This window comes from Taeniopygia guttata, chromosome 1A, assembly GCF_048771995.1.
Source record: "Taeniopygia guttata chromosome 1A, bTaeGut7.mat, whole genome shotgun sequence".
Classification (NCBI taxonomy): domain Eukaryota; kingdom Metazoa; phylum Chordata; class Aves; order Passeriformes; family Estrildidae; genus Taeniopygia; species Taeniopygia guttata.
The window spans coordinates 63,505,548-63,522,870 of record NC_133025.1 but is presented as its reverse complement, the minus strand read 5'-3'; the positions used below and the strand labels follow the sequence as shown (position 1 = coordinate 63,522,870).

At 40.0% G+C, this 17,323-nt stretch overlaps 1 protein-coding gene across 17 annotated transcripts in view; it reads right to left on the bottom strand.

The window, feature by feature from the left end:
* ABCC9 (ATP binding cassette subfamily C member 9) overlaps window positions 1-15,273 on the bottom strand; it is a 74,190-nt gene extending 58,917 nt beyond the window's left edge. For 8 of the 17 annotated variants that reach the window (XM_072923725.1, XM_030263430.4, XM_072923721.1 and 5 more), the window contains exons 1-5: window positions 12,871-13,000; window positions 6,241-6,308; window positions 4,580-4,745; window positions 1,219-1,360; window positions 731-852 (exon numbers count right to left, since the gene is read on the bottom strand). In XM_072923725.1, the coding sequence (XP_072779826.1) occupies window positions 731-852; window positions 1,219-1,360; window positions 4,580-4,724 (409 nt within the window). In that variant the 5' untranslated portion in view covers window positions 4,725-4,745; window positions 6,241-6,308; window positions 12,871-13,000. Of the gene's footprint in view, window positions 1-730; window positions 853-1,218; window positions 1,361-4,579; window positions 4,746-6,226; window positions 6,345-12,870; window positions 13,054-15,186 lie in introns of those variants that run through there. The other 9 variants (XM_030263438.4, XM_030263443.4, XM_072923723.1 and 6 more) reach the window with 8 other exon arrangements.
* Between the last annotated feature and the right edge of the window lie 2,050 nt (window positions 15,274-17,323).

Here is a 17,323-nt window from a genome sequence, read left to right as displayed (position 1 = left end):
TCAAACAGATCCACAATGGCAAATCTTCACACAGGTACAAAAGTCCACTGAAGGAGACTTAATCTGAAGGGGAACTTTGTTCTTATAGTGAAGGAAAAGGCACAAAACAGAAGGCATATTGCCTCTTAGGAAAAGCAGGGTGCATTCCAAGTGAGAATACAGAAATGTGCTCATTTTGAAAAAGAGTTTATGGTATTTAGTGTGGGCCTGCATCCTGGCTGGTATCTGTCAGGCCTTGTTTAGGTGGTTGAGTTACAGGCAATTTAGACAATATACTTGCATGGAACATTATTCTGCCATGTCTGGTCTGACCATCTCCTGACTGAGAGAGCAGACGGGATAATCTCAGAATCAGATGCAAAATGTGTTGAGAAAGAGCAGCATCTGCACAGGAGTTTGTGGTCACATCATGATTCCAAGTGGCCTTTTGAATGCAGACAAGATTTTCCTCAAAATTATCACCAGGGTTAAAGAATACCTAAAAGCTCGTGATAGAAATTACACAGGCATGCATGGCTTTCTCTTTTGTAGTAATTTTAAAAGTAGTTTTAAGTGTGTACCTTATGAAAGGTGTAATAACTCCTATGATACTACCAGTTGCAAGAGCAGAGACTTTCCTCTCTGTTTTAATAATCTCACACATTTCACCATCCTTCTTAACCTACACAAGCTGACTTTGGCTAAAATATTGGGATTTGTAAAAGCACATAAATATCAGACCTAGACTTACCCAGCAGTAACTTTGGAAAGTTGGATGTTTCAATATTATGGTAATAGACTATGGACACAGTGGCAGCCACAAATCCCATTATAGCTGGTAGAAAGAGATGCAGGTGGCGAGATTTCATTTGTCTGAAAATAAATATGCTATAAATTAGTGAAATTAGTGCCTTTTTTTCGCCATTGTGTGAAACCATAGGTGTTCTGCTAATTTATTGAAGAGGACAAACATTAATTTCCTGGAGACAAAAAGATTTTTGTCCTCATGAGTGCTTAACTTTGATCAATATTTGCTTGCCATTATAGCTTGAGAGAAGAATAAATGCTAAGAACAATGGCTTCACCTTCATCCCATTAAAACCTGGACAGTTCCTGAAAGGATTCTATGAACTTTTTGGGGGAAACTTCCTCATGCCTTACTAGCCAGCCCATCAGACATTAACACTGTCCATTAACAAATGCAATTAGCATAGTTATCCACCAAACTCTGATACTTACGTGTCAGAAACAATCCCCTCTGCTATTTCACACACATGCACGAACAGCAGGGTGAACGTCAGGATCCACCGAAGGTTGTGCCCAGGGAAGTGCAGCCAGGTATTGTGGTGAATCTGCACTTTGGAGCTCTGGCTTCCCCAGCCTGGGAAATGATAGCAAGGAAAGAGAAAGGTTATCTCACAGCAAGTCAGTGACTGATCTGCTTATCCATTTTCTGGGCCACATTTACATGCAGTCAGTACAAACTACAGACTACAGGGCTGTTGTTACTAGAAAGATGAGCCAGGAGTGTCTCAGTTGCCCAGTAATTTAAATCAAACCCTGAAGACAATGAGACAACCCTTTTTTCAAATTACAATCAAAGAAAAGTCCTTCCTGACCAAGACAAATAAAAAGAAAACAACAACAAAAAACCCACCCCAAGTGGCCCCCTCAGACAACAGGGACCAACAGAGCTGAAGCGATGGCATCCTCACGTCTTCCACAGTCACAGAAAGAGTGGGAAATATTTCCAGCTGATATAAAAGTTGCATCCTCAAATGAGGCTGCAAAGAGATGCATTTATTCATAACAAGTAACATTTATTATCTGTTTCAGGGGTTGGGAGCACAGTCTGAGTGAAGGCTGAAGAGTGATTTCACAGCTTCTCTCCCTCAGGTGCAGCCCAGGCCTCTGCACTGCTGGCCCCTCGGAGCTCCCCACACAGCGCAGGGACTCAAACTAATTAACAAATTCAACCTGAAGCCAATTTCCCTGTCATCACCTTAGATGTCACCTCCCCTTTCCAGCAGAGATCCTCTCTGAGGCCAGCAACCCAGCAAGAGGTGGGACACAGAATATAGTAAAAAAATGCAGTGAACCCCAGATGTTGAGATGAAATGATGATGTCTGGCTCCAAAACAGAAGGCTGAAGGATCTGCTTTATTAAAACTATACTATATGACATGAATATACTATTTAAAGAGATACTATACTATTCTACATACTTACTTCTTACTTACCTAACTAATTAACAAAACCCATGACTCTCTGCTGAGAGTCCCAGCCACAGCTGGATGTGATTGTTCATTGAACCCAAACAACCTTCACCAGAATGCAATCCAGCCATCACTTCAGGTACTACCTTCCACATGGGGAAAACAAAGGAGCAGAGATAAAGATTGTTTTCTCTTCTCTCTGTGCTTCTCCTGAGAGATGGAATTATATCTCTCTGTCCAGAGAATGTGAATGTCACAACAGAGGATCTGAGGGAGGTGACAGGGATGAGGAAACTGAGGCTTGATCACAGGCTGGCTTCTCACACAGTGAGCCTCAGCCTCTGTCTCTTCCTGCACAGGTACAGGGCTGTGCTCAGCCAGAGGGTCAAAAAGTCCCTCCTGCTGTAAAGAGCTCCTGGAATTCCCTGACAGGCTTCCCAAAGCCTGTAGGGAATCCCAACAACAGCACATTTTGGGGAAGTAAAGAAATCAAACAAAAGGAAACAAAAGGAAACAAAACTAACTCGGTTTAAAACCCAGGATGTGCTTTTGCTACACAAGGATGCAGTGCCTAATCATGCTTAGGGGCTCATCAGGTGACTCAGGAACACATAAACCAAAACCTAAGTTTATTCATTCTTGGAAACTGTCAGCATTTCACCATTTCATCCTTGGTTAAGACACAAAATTCTGCAAGAACAAGTTATTCTCTCTTCTCCATAGCTATCTCAAGCATTTTCCATAGTTCTCTAAGACTCTCCTAACCTAATGTGGTTTTGACCTTGCTCCTGTCTTTGTCTCTCCCAAGCTGCTTTTTATTTTTATTTTGCCCACACATCTGCACAAACCAGCCTATCATCAAATTTCTGGTTTGGAGTCAGTGTATACCCTGGACTCCAGTTGGCTTTTAAAGCTCTATTCAACAACTACATGTCCTGATAATTAGCATATAAAATGGAAAACAAAGAATTACATATTTACATAAATAGCACACAATTTAAAATCCTATATTTTTTCCTAATGTTGTCACAAAATAGAGGGAATTTTCAGCAGCTGTGAATTAATAAAAATTAAAAATTAATAAAAATTAAAACCCTTAAAAAAAAGAAGCAGCACCTGATGCTAGAGGGTTCTAAAATATTATCTCAGCCCTCAGACCTTGCATTGTACTTCCATCAAATACTTCTGCATAAAGGCCTATTCTTCAAGGATGACCTGCATCTCACCTCAAAGGAAGAGCCAGCACTGAGGTAAAAATCCAGCACTGTTGGAGAGAGTTTCCATAACCCTGGGGTTTCTTTCCAGTCTTTATAACTTGTTAGAATTTTTTCTTATTCTCTTGCTTAATTATTTAATTAGTTTTTAGTTGCTGGATCATGTCAAAGTTAGGTACAGAGTGTTTTAGCCCACAGGTTCCTGTAGCATTTTATTCAACCACTTTGCAGTCTTTTTGCATGATGAAAGCCCTTAAATCTCATGTCCAAATACAGTCCCAAAGTCAAATCTTCCTTGTGGAAGAAATGCATTACCATCTACACATGCAGCACCAGGAAGGTAACATGGAAGAACTGACTTGGCATTTCTCACACAGTTGTCAGGAGAATATTTCTTTTCGCTAATACTTTTGATGGTTATTCAAGTGTCATATTATGCTATAAGCAGTTAGAACATTACTGTTTGACCTCTCTGGAAAAGTATTAAATTGTATTTATTTCACCACTGCAAATTAACTGGGATAAAAAGGTAACTGTAGAAAAAACATATCCTTAGAGTACTAGCTTAGATGGGGTTTTTTACAAGACTATATGAGTTAGAGCCCCTCCACTGTCCTAAATTCCTCAAGAGGGATTTATAATTTCTTATTTTTTATTTCTGTTGGGAAAAAATTATATATCTCTATTGCTCTACTTTTTCTTACAAATGTTGGCAAAAGAAGAAATTGTTCTATTTTCAATATTTCCTACACCTATCCTAGCCTTAGATCCAAGGTGAACATTTTGATATTCTCTGTAATTCATGTAACTTCAAAGACATTCAGACCCACTGCTCTAAGTCTTCTAATATCTAATAATAACAAAGGCTGCAAGTTGCCAATTTCAAATCTGAAGAAAACTTCTGCAGAGAGAAGTTTGATAGCAAATTTGGATCTGATCTCTCTGGTTCTCATCCATCTCTTCAAGCTGATTAGTTCAGATTTATATCTAAAATTCCCACATTTCAGCAGGTTGGCCTCACATCATCTGGTGAAGCCATTCTTCCTCTTCTTTTTCAGAATTCATAAATACAAAGCATTTAATGGTTCCACCAAGCCCATGCAAACATGACTGAGTAGAAACACATGCTGGAGTGTTTGTGGGATGGCAGGGCTCCATGGAATAACTCACCAATGAACAAAATGGGGAAGGTGATAAACAGCAGGAAGACATGAGGGACCAAGTTGAGGGCATCCACAAAGCAGACATTCCTGAGGACACCAGCACTGATGTTGTAGGCTGAGGCATTGTCATTCCCACAAAATGCGAGTCTCATCTCTTCCAGAGGGTCTGGCTACTACACAAATGAGAGAAATGTTGACTACCAAGAGTGCCAGCATTCCCTTTGGCTAAAGACAAAATAAATATAATAAAGAGACAGGGAAAGAGCATATTGAAGAACGCATAGAGAACAACATAGTTGCGTTTTGAAAATTATTTTGGGCTATGTCAAATACAAGCACATTAGAAGGCTGTGTTTATATGACATTAGTATTATTTATATTTTGATAATATTGTTTATATTTAGCTGAATTCATTATTTAAGTGCTATTTTTAATACATCATGCTATAACTTCTAGTGCTCACTAAAGGCACAAACACTATGCTGAAATAGCTCTGTGAGACTGTAAAGAAAGAAAGTAAAAGATTTGAAAAATAAGGATTTCCATTTCTCATAACAAAACCAAATGGACAAAGTTGATCTGTGTGTTGCTGTTTCTTTGGAGCCATATCTCCAACAATTTGTTGCACTGCATTCCCCGTGCAAGCTCTGAACCTTTGGTATTTGTGATCTGGCAGCTTTGCACCCACTAATATTTTGTATTTCTTCATTGTCACACAGAACAATGGCCACACACAGGAGACATTACTGAAAAATGACCAACTCTTAACCAAAGTAGGTGGTATTGAAGATTACCTAGGCAGTAAATCAGCATTTATGTTTGATCCTGAAAACCCTTAAACATGTGCTTACACTCATCCCAGCAGTCTCTGATTTCCATGACTTCTTGTGAGATTATCTTTGTACACCACGATAAGCTCCTGTGTTTGTGCTTGCAGAGCATGGGCCGTAGAGTGATCCTGAGTAATGGCCAGGTTCTGGCTTAAATCAACCTGTGCATCATTTATTTTTTCAGTCTTCTTTACAAGAAGATGAAAAAGGACCGCAAACCAAGTCTTTCCTTGCTCATTCCTTTGCCTGAACCTTACACAGAGCAACATAGTGCTGCAGAGTAAGTTGTGGAAACTCATTTATTCACACCTTTTTCTTTTCTCAATTTTTACATGCTAAAATAGAAGGAATAGATTTATTTCAGCAAACCATCTGTCTGCAAGAACGGTGGCATTAATAGGTTTTGCAGAATCAGAACAAGATAGGAATGCAGAAAATGCATAAATGTAGTTTAAAAACAAAAAAAAAAAGTCAGTTGAATGTAGAGAAAAAGATTTCCTTCCTTCCTCATATAGTTATTAGTTCTGTAAGTTGTTTAAACAAGGTCATCATAACAAGGTAAGCATAAACTACACAGGTAGTCCCTTAGAAACAGAAATACGCAGATCTTCACAAAAATATAGAATTCAAAGAAGCATATTGAACCTCTGCTAAACCCTCTGTTAGCGTTTAAGCAAGTTCTTTTTGGATCTGAAAATCACACCCATATCAAAACACATCAGAGAAGAGGAGTTTCTTTGAAAGGAGTGTAATAAATGCACTCCCTTTCCCAAATATATCAACAGTTTATGGCTGAGAGTCATCAGAAGTTAAACACAACTCACATTCAGGTACTCACTGTGAGGCAAAAGTTGAGGGTCAACTGACTCAAACTTCAGTAACCACCATCTGCTAACAGTCCATGTGCTGCAACACAATTTGATGGAGATTTTGGGCCATTCTCTATAATGAATAGAGTGATATGACCACTATCATTCTATAATTTTATTTTTATACCTAAATACATTCATAAATGCATAAGGCTAGTAACAAAAAGGAAACATTCCGTTCTGACTATATCGAGAAGTTATTAGCAAAACAAAAAAGGAACTTTTAAAAAAAAAAAACTACAAAGCGGTTGTTTGGGTTTAATTTGTGAAAGCTTGTCATGTCTTCTTTAAGGGAAACATAATGATAATGGTAATCTCTTGAAAATCAGAAGTGCTGTTTCCTCATTTTTATCGAAGGTCAGAAGTCCAAGGGAGTTCTGCTGGGAATTTTCCTCCCTTTCCCACAAGGATGACTCTCTTCTGAGACAGCATAAGATGCTGTTGTGGTCTAGTGGTTGGAGTGGTACTGAAAGGCAGGAGAATCCTGGGTTCAGATGAGCACTGAATCACTGACTCCCTGTGTAGCTTTTGGCTTCCAGTCAAAAATCAATCTGAGAGAAAGGATGAAAACCACATCCAAGGGAAGCTAAGGGAACTGTTGGTTTTATCCCATTTTTCTGGAAGGGAAATAGAATAGAGGCAGCAAATGTTCAAGTGAAGGACTATTAACTGCAGGAAGAGTGTTTTCTCCTAACTGGAGACCACCATCAGTTTGCAGAGGTTTCCTATCACACCTCACACTATAGTTGCTAAAAGCTCTCATGCAAGATGTGTCTTTGAAGAATCACATCTGAATCTTCACAAGAATCTGTGCTGTGCCTAGTTTTGTAATGGAGTATGTCCAGTAACGCTCTTAAAACCAATTGTCCTTTGCACATTGCCAGGGTTGAGAAAAGAATTGGTCCTATTAATTAATACCAATATCTAGAGATAGTGCCCATCATACTGGTGATCTTTTTCAAGAGAAGGTAAGGGCAGTCTATTCACAATACTTTTGTTCATTTCAAAAAAAGAGAAGTAGAATTTAATTGCCTTCTCTTAAAAATAGAGAGAAAATCAAGCCTAGGTTGGTTAGTTTGTAAAAATTGAAAATAGAAAAGATTACATGGCAAATTAAATGAGATGGGGTAATTGACACTAAATTCCTAAGATTTTTGATCATAAAACCTCATCATGAATCAGTTTATCCAGTGACCATGTTCATTAAACTTCCACATGCTTAAAATCTATCAAAATATTCTGATCAGTGTTGTGGTGCTGTGCTGCCCCAATGCAGCTTTGGCTTCATAACATACCAAATCATCAAGTGGACAACTTCCCTGTTTAGCAGCACTCAGCTCAGGACACACATCCAGTACAGTTTGGCACTGATAGGAGATAGAGGAGATAAGAACTGTGGAAACCTTAACAGTCCCGTGATACTTCCTCCCTCCCCTCCTTTCTTCCACCCATTTTTCCATTTCCACTGGGAAACGAGCTGTGGCTGGGAGTGGAGGACTCATGTTTTGCATCTGTTGGCATATCCAAAATTTTATAACATCTTCTGCTGCTGGCAGTTCTCTGGATCTTCAAGAATGGTGAATGAGAACACCCTGCACTACCTTGGAGCTCAGAGAAATAATGTCATCTCCAGCATGCCTTGTGGGGAGACAGGAAACCACTCCATCCTTCCCTTCCCACCCATTTTCTGGTTCAGAAGGCAGACCCCACACATCCTCCACAGTTTTGTGACTCAAACCGCTGGACCTTGCTCTGTTTTTTGGAAAACTTAGATAGAGAGGAGAGTGGAAACATGCACAGAACCATCACTCCCTGGAATAAAGCATGTAATGTGGTTCCTGCCTCTTGGCACAAGTTTCCTAGATAAGGGGAATACACTGGATGAAGTTTTGCTGATATCAAAGGGAGGATACTTTGCATTTACAGTCAATACCCTTTGGCTGGAAGCTGAAATTAGCCATTACTTTCTGCAGCATCAGGGCAAGCCTCCAGAAGCTCATTTTCATTAGCCTCAAAGTTTAACAAGCTGCCTTCTTCCCCAAAGAAGGACAGAAAGAAAGCCCCTAAGGCAGAACAAATCCTTGATTTCTCTAGACAGTACAGGGCATTTTTCAACAATGCTTTTGCAGCTGCACTAAAAATAGCAGGAGTTAGACCATGACAAGTTTTCAGATGCAATCTCTCCTCCAATGAAACAGTGCAGCCTTCAGTAACTTGCAGATAAAAATTTGATAATATAATGGCAACATTTCTTGTGCCCACACTCAGATCCCAAGCTTGGAAAGTTCAGTGTAACTACAGAAGGACACATTTTTTAGAGCTGCAAACAGAGTAAGCTTCAGACTAATTAAAGAGTCAAAGTTACACTTTTAAACAGGATTTCACTATTGTAAGTTAAAAAGATCTTTAATAATTCTAAGAATTTTAAGGAGTGTTAAAAGGCCTCAGCTACAATGACTTTTAATGAGTCCTAGTTTTGAAGGCTTTCACTCAAAAACTGAGCCTGGAAATGAAGACAGTTTGAAGATCTTGATTACAGTTACCCAGTGAAAGAGTGAAAAGGCACCATTCCCTTCATTCTGTACAACCATAAGATTTAATTAAATGAAATGGAAACATGGAAATTAAGGGAAAAAAAAAACCAAAACAAAACACAAAAAAAACACCCAAAAAAACAAAGCCAAAACATGAAGAATTGAAGAACTGCAGTTGTGCTTACTGTTGTAAGTCATTGAAAACTGCAGCAGGAAAGGAAGAGGGAACACTTTTATGACTGACCACTGATCAAATTTGGTTCCTTGAATAAAAATTAAAATATTAAACTATTCTTCCCTTGGCTTTTACTCTTCTAGTAAGTAAATGCTGGGCTTCAGTCAGAACTACATCTGTAGAGAGGGAAAAAGAGGTATCTTGCCCATGTGAGGAAGTGCTGCTTGTTTCTCTCCACACTTTATGCAAGTACATAACTAAACAAACTGAATACTAATTCTGTTTTTCCCACAAAAAACTGACAGAATGCTGATCACACAGAACAGTAAAACCTGTAATGCTGAAGGTCTTTGAATTAGACCTAAGCAAATGAGAATACAGAGCTGACTCAAGTTTTCCCAGCCTGTGGTCAAAGGTGATTTTCTCCTTCCCAAAGATGAGGAGGCAGACTTTTTAGGCCACAGTAAGTATGTGAGGAGAAATCAAAGAGGTAAAACGGAGCTGCAGAGCCACAGGAGGATAAATTTGAAAAGATTTCTGTTGTAACAGGTACAGAAGATATTAAAGCCTTTAATGCTCCAACTCAGAGAGGTTATTGCATTCCAGAGCAGCAGCTGCCCTCCTACACCTGCCAGGACCCTTCCTTGGGAACACTGGAAACAGCACTGCCTGGAAAGGTACACAGGTGAATTAAGCAGCAAACCCAGGTAGGTTCATCACCCTCAGCAGTCTTCCTGCCTTGCTGTGGGCTCACAGTCCAGCAGAGAGCCACACAAACATACTTCAAGTCTCACAATTAACAGTCCTAATCACTTTGGTGCTGTTCCCAAGATAAGAAGCCCTGTTCACATCAAGCTCGACATCAGAGCTGAACTGCTGCAGTTGCCCTACTTCAGTTCCAAGCTGGTTCATGCAGGACTGTCTCAAGGTCATAACAGTGGAGAAATGTCCACCAGCCTCTTAGCAAAATTTATCTGTGAGTCCCAAAGGAAGGGAGAGGCACTGGAAAGCAAAGGCCTCTTCTTCTCATATGGATTGACCTTCTCTCTAAGCTCATGCTCAGGTAGGAACCTCTGGAGCTGAGAGCTTCTCTACAGGAAGCTGGCTTTGACTGGCAAACAGCAATGTCTGAACAAAATGGGGGCAGTCTAACTACCACACTGAAAAAAGAAATTGTGTAACCTAAAAGTGAATATTCTGGAGAAAACAGATGAAGGGGTAGCAAATTATTTTGAAATTTGTAGGTCATCTGCAGTTATGAATGACTAGTTTTCATCAGGGAGTAGCAGCCATTCAGAATAACTGTTGAGGTGCTCATAAACTCATTTAAAGAGACAATGTTATTTATAGTCACTACAAAATATGGCTTTCCCAGAGAAAGTTTCACTTGCTATTGAATACAGTAGGCCAACAAGTTATTTTGGGGTAATTACACCAATGTGGGTACATCACAATTAGCTTCGGTGCTAATTATAGCAGGAATGTTATACTTTATTATAATGTTGCCAAGCATGCTAGGTTTAAGCTATCATTTCAGACATGGAAATGTTGTAATGGGACAAAGATCATCTGATAACAAGCGTGTGCCATCTGAGGACACCAGCTACATTCAGCAACCCAGCAGGAGTGCCAAGTGCCAGGTAGTTTTTTGTTTTAACACTTGTAGGCTGGAAGGCCTTCATCTTTCTAAGTTACTGCCAAATTACTCACTTTAACTTCTGTCTTTATGAACTCTACAACTCATCAGAGATTCTCAGAGGTGGATTTTCCATCTCCCTCTGAGAATGGCTTGTGCTGAATAGTCAGTATGAGCTAAAGCCATCAGCCAAACTTCATGGAGGAGGGGAACAGAAAGAATAATCATGAGGATGGGCCCATGTTGATACCAGTGGAAGGCAAGTTTCAGCTCTCCTTTACATCATTTGGGAATCTGATTCCCTGTTGGTTTACTTTAATGCAGATATGAACTATCTGAACAGCAGTTCACCCTTCAATTAAATAGCTAAAAAAGCCCTCATGTCCTTTAAGCATTTAAATTTTTATGCTAGGGTCCCCATTACTGGCAAGTTAAGACTTCCTGGTTTTAAGCTAAGGTGGATAGACACAGTCATAAGAGAATAAACAAAAAACAGAACTAAATTGATTCATGAACAAATATTCCCTGTGAAGAGGAAAGAAGTTTTGGGAAGAAAGAAAATAGGTCAAAGTCGTAAACATGGAAATGACAAAACATTGAACCTAAGCACTCACAAATCACATTTTAACAAGCATAAATGGGGATTCTCAGGGCACTAAGCCAGTTCATGAGATATATTTTCCATAAGCAATTCTGAAGAAGACAATGGAAAAATGGTAGATAATCTAAATTTCCATTAAAATTATGAGAACACCCTCACCAAGTACAAAACTATAAGAATCCTAATTAAAGACATTTTAACTACCTTAAGGGTCTTTTAAAGTGGACTTTAAAATCTTCATATTCAAGAGTTTAATCTTACCTGAATTATCACTCTGATCGTCATGCTCTGCAAGGTACTTATGACTACAAAAAAATGAGTATAAGTACACTCCTCAGGTGGAGCTTGTTTGGGGGAATAAGAATATTTTGAGAACATTTATTGCAGTAGTTCTGTTGTCCATACTTAAAAAAAAAATATATATAAATTGATAGTTGCACTTCCTAATTAAAATGTATCTGTTTACAGAGCATACTTGTGTCTCAGTTCAGATCGAATTTCATTTTGGTCTTACACATAACGTGCATTATACGCCCATATATACATATAAACATGTATGTATATACATATGTGTATGCATATAGGTGCAGGGTGAAGAAAATACTCAGAGTTTTACACTAGTACTTAGTTCTTATCTTCTGGATAAATCACAAAAGTAAAATTTGTCTTTCCTTCTGGAATTTCTCGCAGTACATTTTAACGAAGGACAAATGATTAATTTATAGCTTTGAATGGAAGGCCTAACTCTGAGGTTTTCCATAGATTTTAAGTTAGTACTCTGAATCTTTTTCCTTGCTAGGTTGAATCCTTCTAGTTTGCTCTTCTTACCTTCCTAAAAGCACTCTAACCCAACCCATGGGATCTATAGTCTTGCAAAGAGCGCTGCTGAGGTAACGGCAGAAAGCACTGTCCCTTTAAAATCCACCTTATCAAAACTGACCACATGCAAAAGACAATTTTCTTTTTATTCCTTATTTAAGCTGTGACCACCTATGCTCCACAGACCCCTCATCCTTCCCCTGGGCCTCAGGATGATGAATTACCTCTGGTGCTTGTCAGCATTCGCAGCGCCAACTGCCGTGTGCCACAGCCTGATCCAAACGGTGCTGAAGTCAATGCAAAGAATCTCATTGACTTCGGGAGCCTTCTGGATCAGGATCCAAACACAGGGAAAATCACAACGGCAGTGGTGCTAAACAGGCTATTGGCACTGCAAAGAGCATTTCACACAAACATCTGCAGTGGTCCACACATCTAAATGCATCGCCTTTTTTTTTTTTTTTTCTTTTTTTCTTTCTTTTTTGGAAAGCTTCTCCACACAGTGCTATCCCCAACACCAGCGTGCTACGCTGCCTGCTGTAAAACCTTCGACTTCACATTGCCAAGACAGGACAGTTTAAAAAAAGAAACATAACCCTGTGAACAGCAGCAAAGAAAACATCAGCAGGAGGGGACGGTAAAGGCTGAGAACGCCTGCGAATGGAAAAGGAAAAAGAGATTGGAGTTGTAATCCCAGGAAAGAACGAGGAGCAGCCCTGTCCCACAGATATAAAGGGAAGGAGGAGGAGGAGGTGGTTAGTGGGAGATAATGGGGGGAGGGTCATCGCATGCCCCGTTTGGTTGCTGAATGTTAGATCAAACTCTGCAGCTTACCTTTGTAAACACAACCCCAAAATACCAACCCAAAGTGTCACTCGGTTGTGCTATGTGATCAATATCATCCCGATGGCAGGATTTTCCTCCACTTAGTGAAGCTGCTCCAAGCCCTGGAGTGGATTATTTTTAGGCTGGTGATGGGAAGATCAGCTGCTGCCTCCTATCGAGTTTCCAAAGTGCACAAACTCTTCTTGCCTTTCTCATACGCTGAAGGGGGCAGGAAACTGGGAAGAGACAGGCAAGCAAAAAGCACCAATTTTTTGCCTCCTGAAGCTACAGTCCCCTGGGATTTCTTCTGCTTGCTTTTATTTTCATTTTTCCCTCTCTGGAGCAGTACGATTCCAAGAAGCTGCATTGCAGCACATGGACTATTGGCAGACGGCTATTCTAAAGTAATTGATTTAGACACGGTAGTCTAACTTTTGGCAGGCTTGCAGAGATTCAGCTTTTGATTCCTATGTAAATAATCTTGGATAATTTGAATTTGACGACATAATTTTGCATGCCTTCCACACATTAAGCAGAAAAGTCTACTCAGATATTTTACTTTACTCACTTACCTAAGCCCCTCCAGCTCTTCTGCTTAAAATACAGACCAAATCTCGCTTTTTGATCACACAGGTCTGCTTCTTCTGAAATGGTTTTTTAAATACTTGAAATAAAATTCCCAACTAATTTGACGCTCACACCAGGAATATAGTTTTCAACACGATAGCCCTTATTTACATGGGATAACATTTTTTAGTTGCAAAATCCATTGTATATGTTTACTTAGAGGTGAAGAAGTCCCAAGAGAGCCCACATGTGGTCGGTTAGTTTGTTTGCTCATTTTCTCACAGCACCATCAAACAAAGATGAACCAAGATTTGGATTTTTCCATCATGACAGTTTCACTTGAGCCTTACAACTTGAGGCCACAAATTGCAAAGATCTGGGACTTGTGGTGCAGCACTGGACATGTGGCAGTGCAGGGTGGTTTTGAGTACAGCTGTTGGAATCACAGAATAGCCTGAACTGGAAGGATCATCCAGACCAATTCCTGTTCAGTCATTTGGTACTGGAGCTGGAGGCCCTTGGGACAGAATTCTGCTTTGACCTCACAGAATCCAGGGATTGCATCTAGATCATTAGAGAGCAAATGATTTCCAAGGGATTGAGGCCAAAGATGTTTCTATGAATGGGGTTACAGAGAATGCTGAGCTGAGAATGGACTTGGATGGCTGAGGCAAAACACTGCAGGATTTATCAAAACCTTGACAAGCCCAGACTGCTTCTTTTTCTCTGCTATTTCAAACCTGACTGTTGTAAGGATAAGGAATCAAAACCTTCAGAACTAGAGATAATTAGTACCTTTGTTAGCTCCCATTGATTTGAAATACCAATAGAGCTTTATACTTCAACAGATCTCAACTGCAAGGCACTTTGAAATCTTTGACTTGTGTTTACTTTCTTTTTTCCTATTTCTTCCCTTTTCATGTATGAAATGCTTTAGAAAAAAAGATTATGGATTGAAAGTCTCTGAGTTCTGCTATACATCTATGATTGTTAAAGAAGATTTTTTAAAAAATAAAAAAGCTTTAACCCATCTAATCATCTGAAATAGCATTGTCATGTAATATTTTTGAAAATACATTTAATTTCTGACAGAAGCCAGTAACATTTATGGACATGATTTTCTTCACCAAAACATGAATATTTAGTTCACTGTTATTCTGTTCTATCTTTTCTACAAAATTGTTTAAACAGGAAGGGAAAAAATAAGGCAAAATTAACATGGAATCAGCCAGCATGTTTCATTTTGCTCCTTCAAATGGGGTGCTTTCATTTCTCTACATGACAAGCTAAAGTGTTTTCAAATGCATTTTAAAAGGATTAAGAAAAATGAAAAGCTCTGAAATGTCAGAACAAGTAAGCCCTGATCTGGCATTTTGTATCAGGGCTTTTCGATTTGTTAGGGGCAAGATGGGGGGGAAGGAGGGGAATTCAAAATGGTTTAGGGAATGTTTGGACGTTTAAAAGAATGGCAATAACCACAGGCCGAACCTCAGGTGCCGTCATCTCCCGAAGCTGAGGGTGATTCAGCTGCAGCGGGGCGGGACCGAACCGGGCACCGGCACCGCGGGACCGAACCGGGAACCGGCACCGGCAGCACCGGGACTGCCGCCCTGGCAGCGATGCGGGGGGGAGGGAGGCATTGCGGGGAGGGATGCGGGGAAGGATGCAGGGAAGGATGCACGAAGGGATGCAGGGAAGGATGAAGGGAGGAATCCGAGGAAGGATGCGCCACCCCCTCGGGTTCCCCGGGACACTCACCGGCGGTCGGGTCCCTCCGCAGCCCCGGAGCGGGGGATGTGCCTGACCATGGCGGACGGGCAGCTTAAAGGCAGAAGCTGCTTCTCCTGATGGCTTTAGGAAGGGAGAGGCAGAGTGCAAAATATCCTTAGCGGATCTTAACAAAAGCGCTGAGTTTTGGCTCCTTCTTTCTGTGAAATCCACGGCCCGGCTGGCGCTGATTTCCACACCCTGGTGGGCTTCCATCAGCTTGACCAGCTGAACCCAAAAGAACCAAAATGGTGGCGGAATAGCACGTGTGGGGAAAGGTTTTCATCAATTAGGACTCACCAATGTGAGGAAAACAACCCGAATTTCTTTGCCACATGTCCTGGCTGAGCACCCTCCACCTGAATTGTCTTGGTTTATTTAATTCACTTACCAGGAAAGGAAGAGGAGCTGCGCTCTGGACCCTGCTCACACACAACAACCTGTTCTGGGTTCAGCTGCCAGCAGCTCTCTCTGCTGTTTCCCATATTGTGGGCCAATCCATGGGTGCCCTTCTACAGCATTTATGGCAAACCACTGGGCCATAACGAGTTTCCACTTATTAGCCAAACTTATTACCTCATTAGACAAAATGAGCTGAAATCACCATCATTTGGTCCACTAAAGTAGCTGTTTTGGAGAAAACCTGTGGCAAGCACATTTCTCTCAGGATTTTTCATAGAGGTGCACAGAGAGAAATGAAAGATAAAGCTATTTATATTCCTGCTCCTTGTTTTTCCCATGTGGAATGTGTTTGGAGAATTGGTTACCTGGGGTGATTGCTTGATTGGATTCAGGTGAGGATTGTTTGAGCCTGATGGCCAATCCAACCCACCTGGGACTGGACCCTCCAGAGAGGGTCATGAGTTGTGTTAGAGTCAGAGAAAGTAGTATGTCGTTTGAGTATCCTCCTTTTATATAGTATATTGATGTATTTTAGCATAGTTATAATAAAGAAATAATTCAGCCTTCTAAACTGAGTCAGACATTGTCATTTCTTCCCATTGGGTTCGCCTGCATTTACCATAAAAACCTCTCATTGTGCTGAACTGGATAAATTCCTTGTCTGATTTTAAACCAACTTACATAATTTATATCAGGGCTTTATGCTAATAAAAAATTCAGAGTCGATTATACAAGTTGTGGACTATCAAGTCTTTATTTTGCTTCTAAAATTGTCACAGTGACAGAATCCTCACAGTGCTGTGTCAGAACTCGTGCCACCATATAAAAAGATCAGACTGACACAGCTTTCAAGATTAATTTTACTTATACTTACAACCCTATTTAAAAAAAAAAAAAAAGTTTGCTATTTTCTTATTTTTTATTTTAATTACAGATTGCTCATTTTATCTGAAGAAAAATTAATGGATCCACCAAGAAAATTGGTAATGAAGTAACAAAGACTTAATTTTTTAATTTAATTTTTTTTTAATGTCATAGAAAATGCAGCCTGTTCTTTGGATAAATTCTCTGTCTGTTTAAAATATTTATTGTTATTAAGCTTGGAGAGGGGAAGCAGTAGAAGCTTAGCATTATTTGAAATATTTTCCACAGCTTTTTTTAAAAGTTATCATGCCTGGTTTCTATGGGGAAAAGTGTTGTGGAAAATATATACAGCAAAATTTCAACAGAGCAATCTAAGTAGTGAACAACTCTATATGGAGAAGGATGAGAAAATCCCAGACCTCAGAGTTCATCGCTATAAAAGGTGTAGAAAACCACAGGCCTTGAACAGGAATTTACAAAGCTTCTGAACTTTGAGGGACAACGGCGCCGTGGTGGAGTCAGAGGCCCCAAATATGATGTTACCTTTTACCTTGGTAACTCTTGATCTTGGCAAAAGTTAGATCCTGCACACAACACAAATTTTCAGATCTCCAGGTTTACTTGTTCTGTTTGAAAAAGGCTGTTTTACTAAAAAAGAAAAAACCAAACCAAAACAACCACACAACAAACCACCAACACAGGCAACCAAACCCATGTGGGTTGCATTATACATTTTATTTTTCTTTCAAAAACCCACAAAGTCTGACAGCTGTTCCTTTCATATTGAAGGGCTTTTCAAGGATAATGCAAAATCTCCACATCCTCTGAGTGTAGAGGTGCTGCATCATACATACCCTAAAGT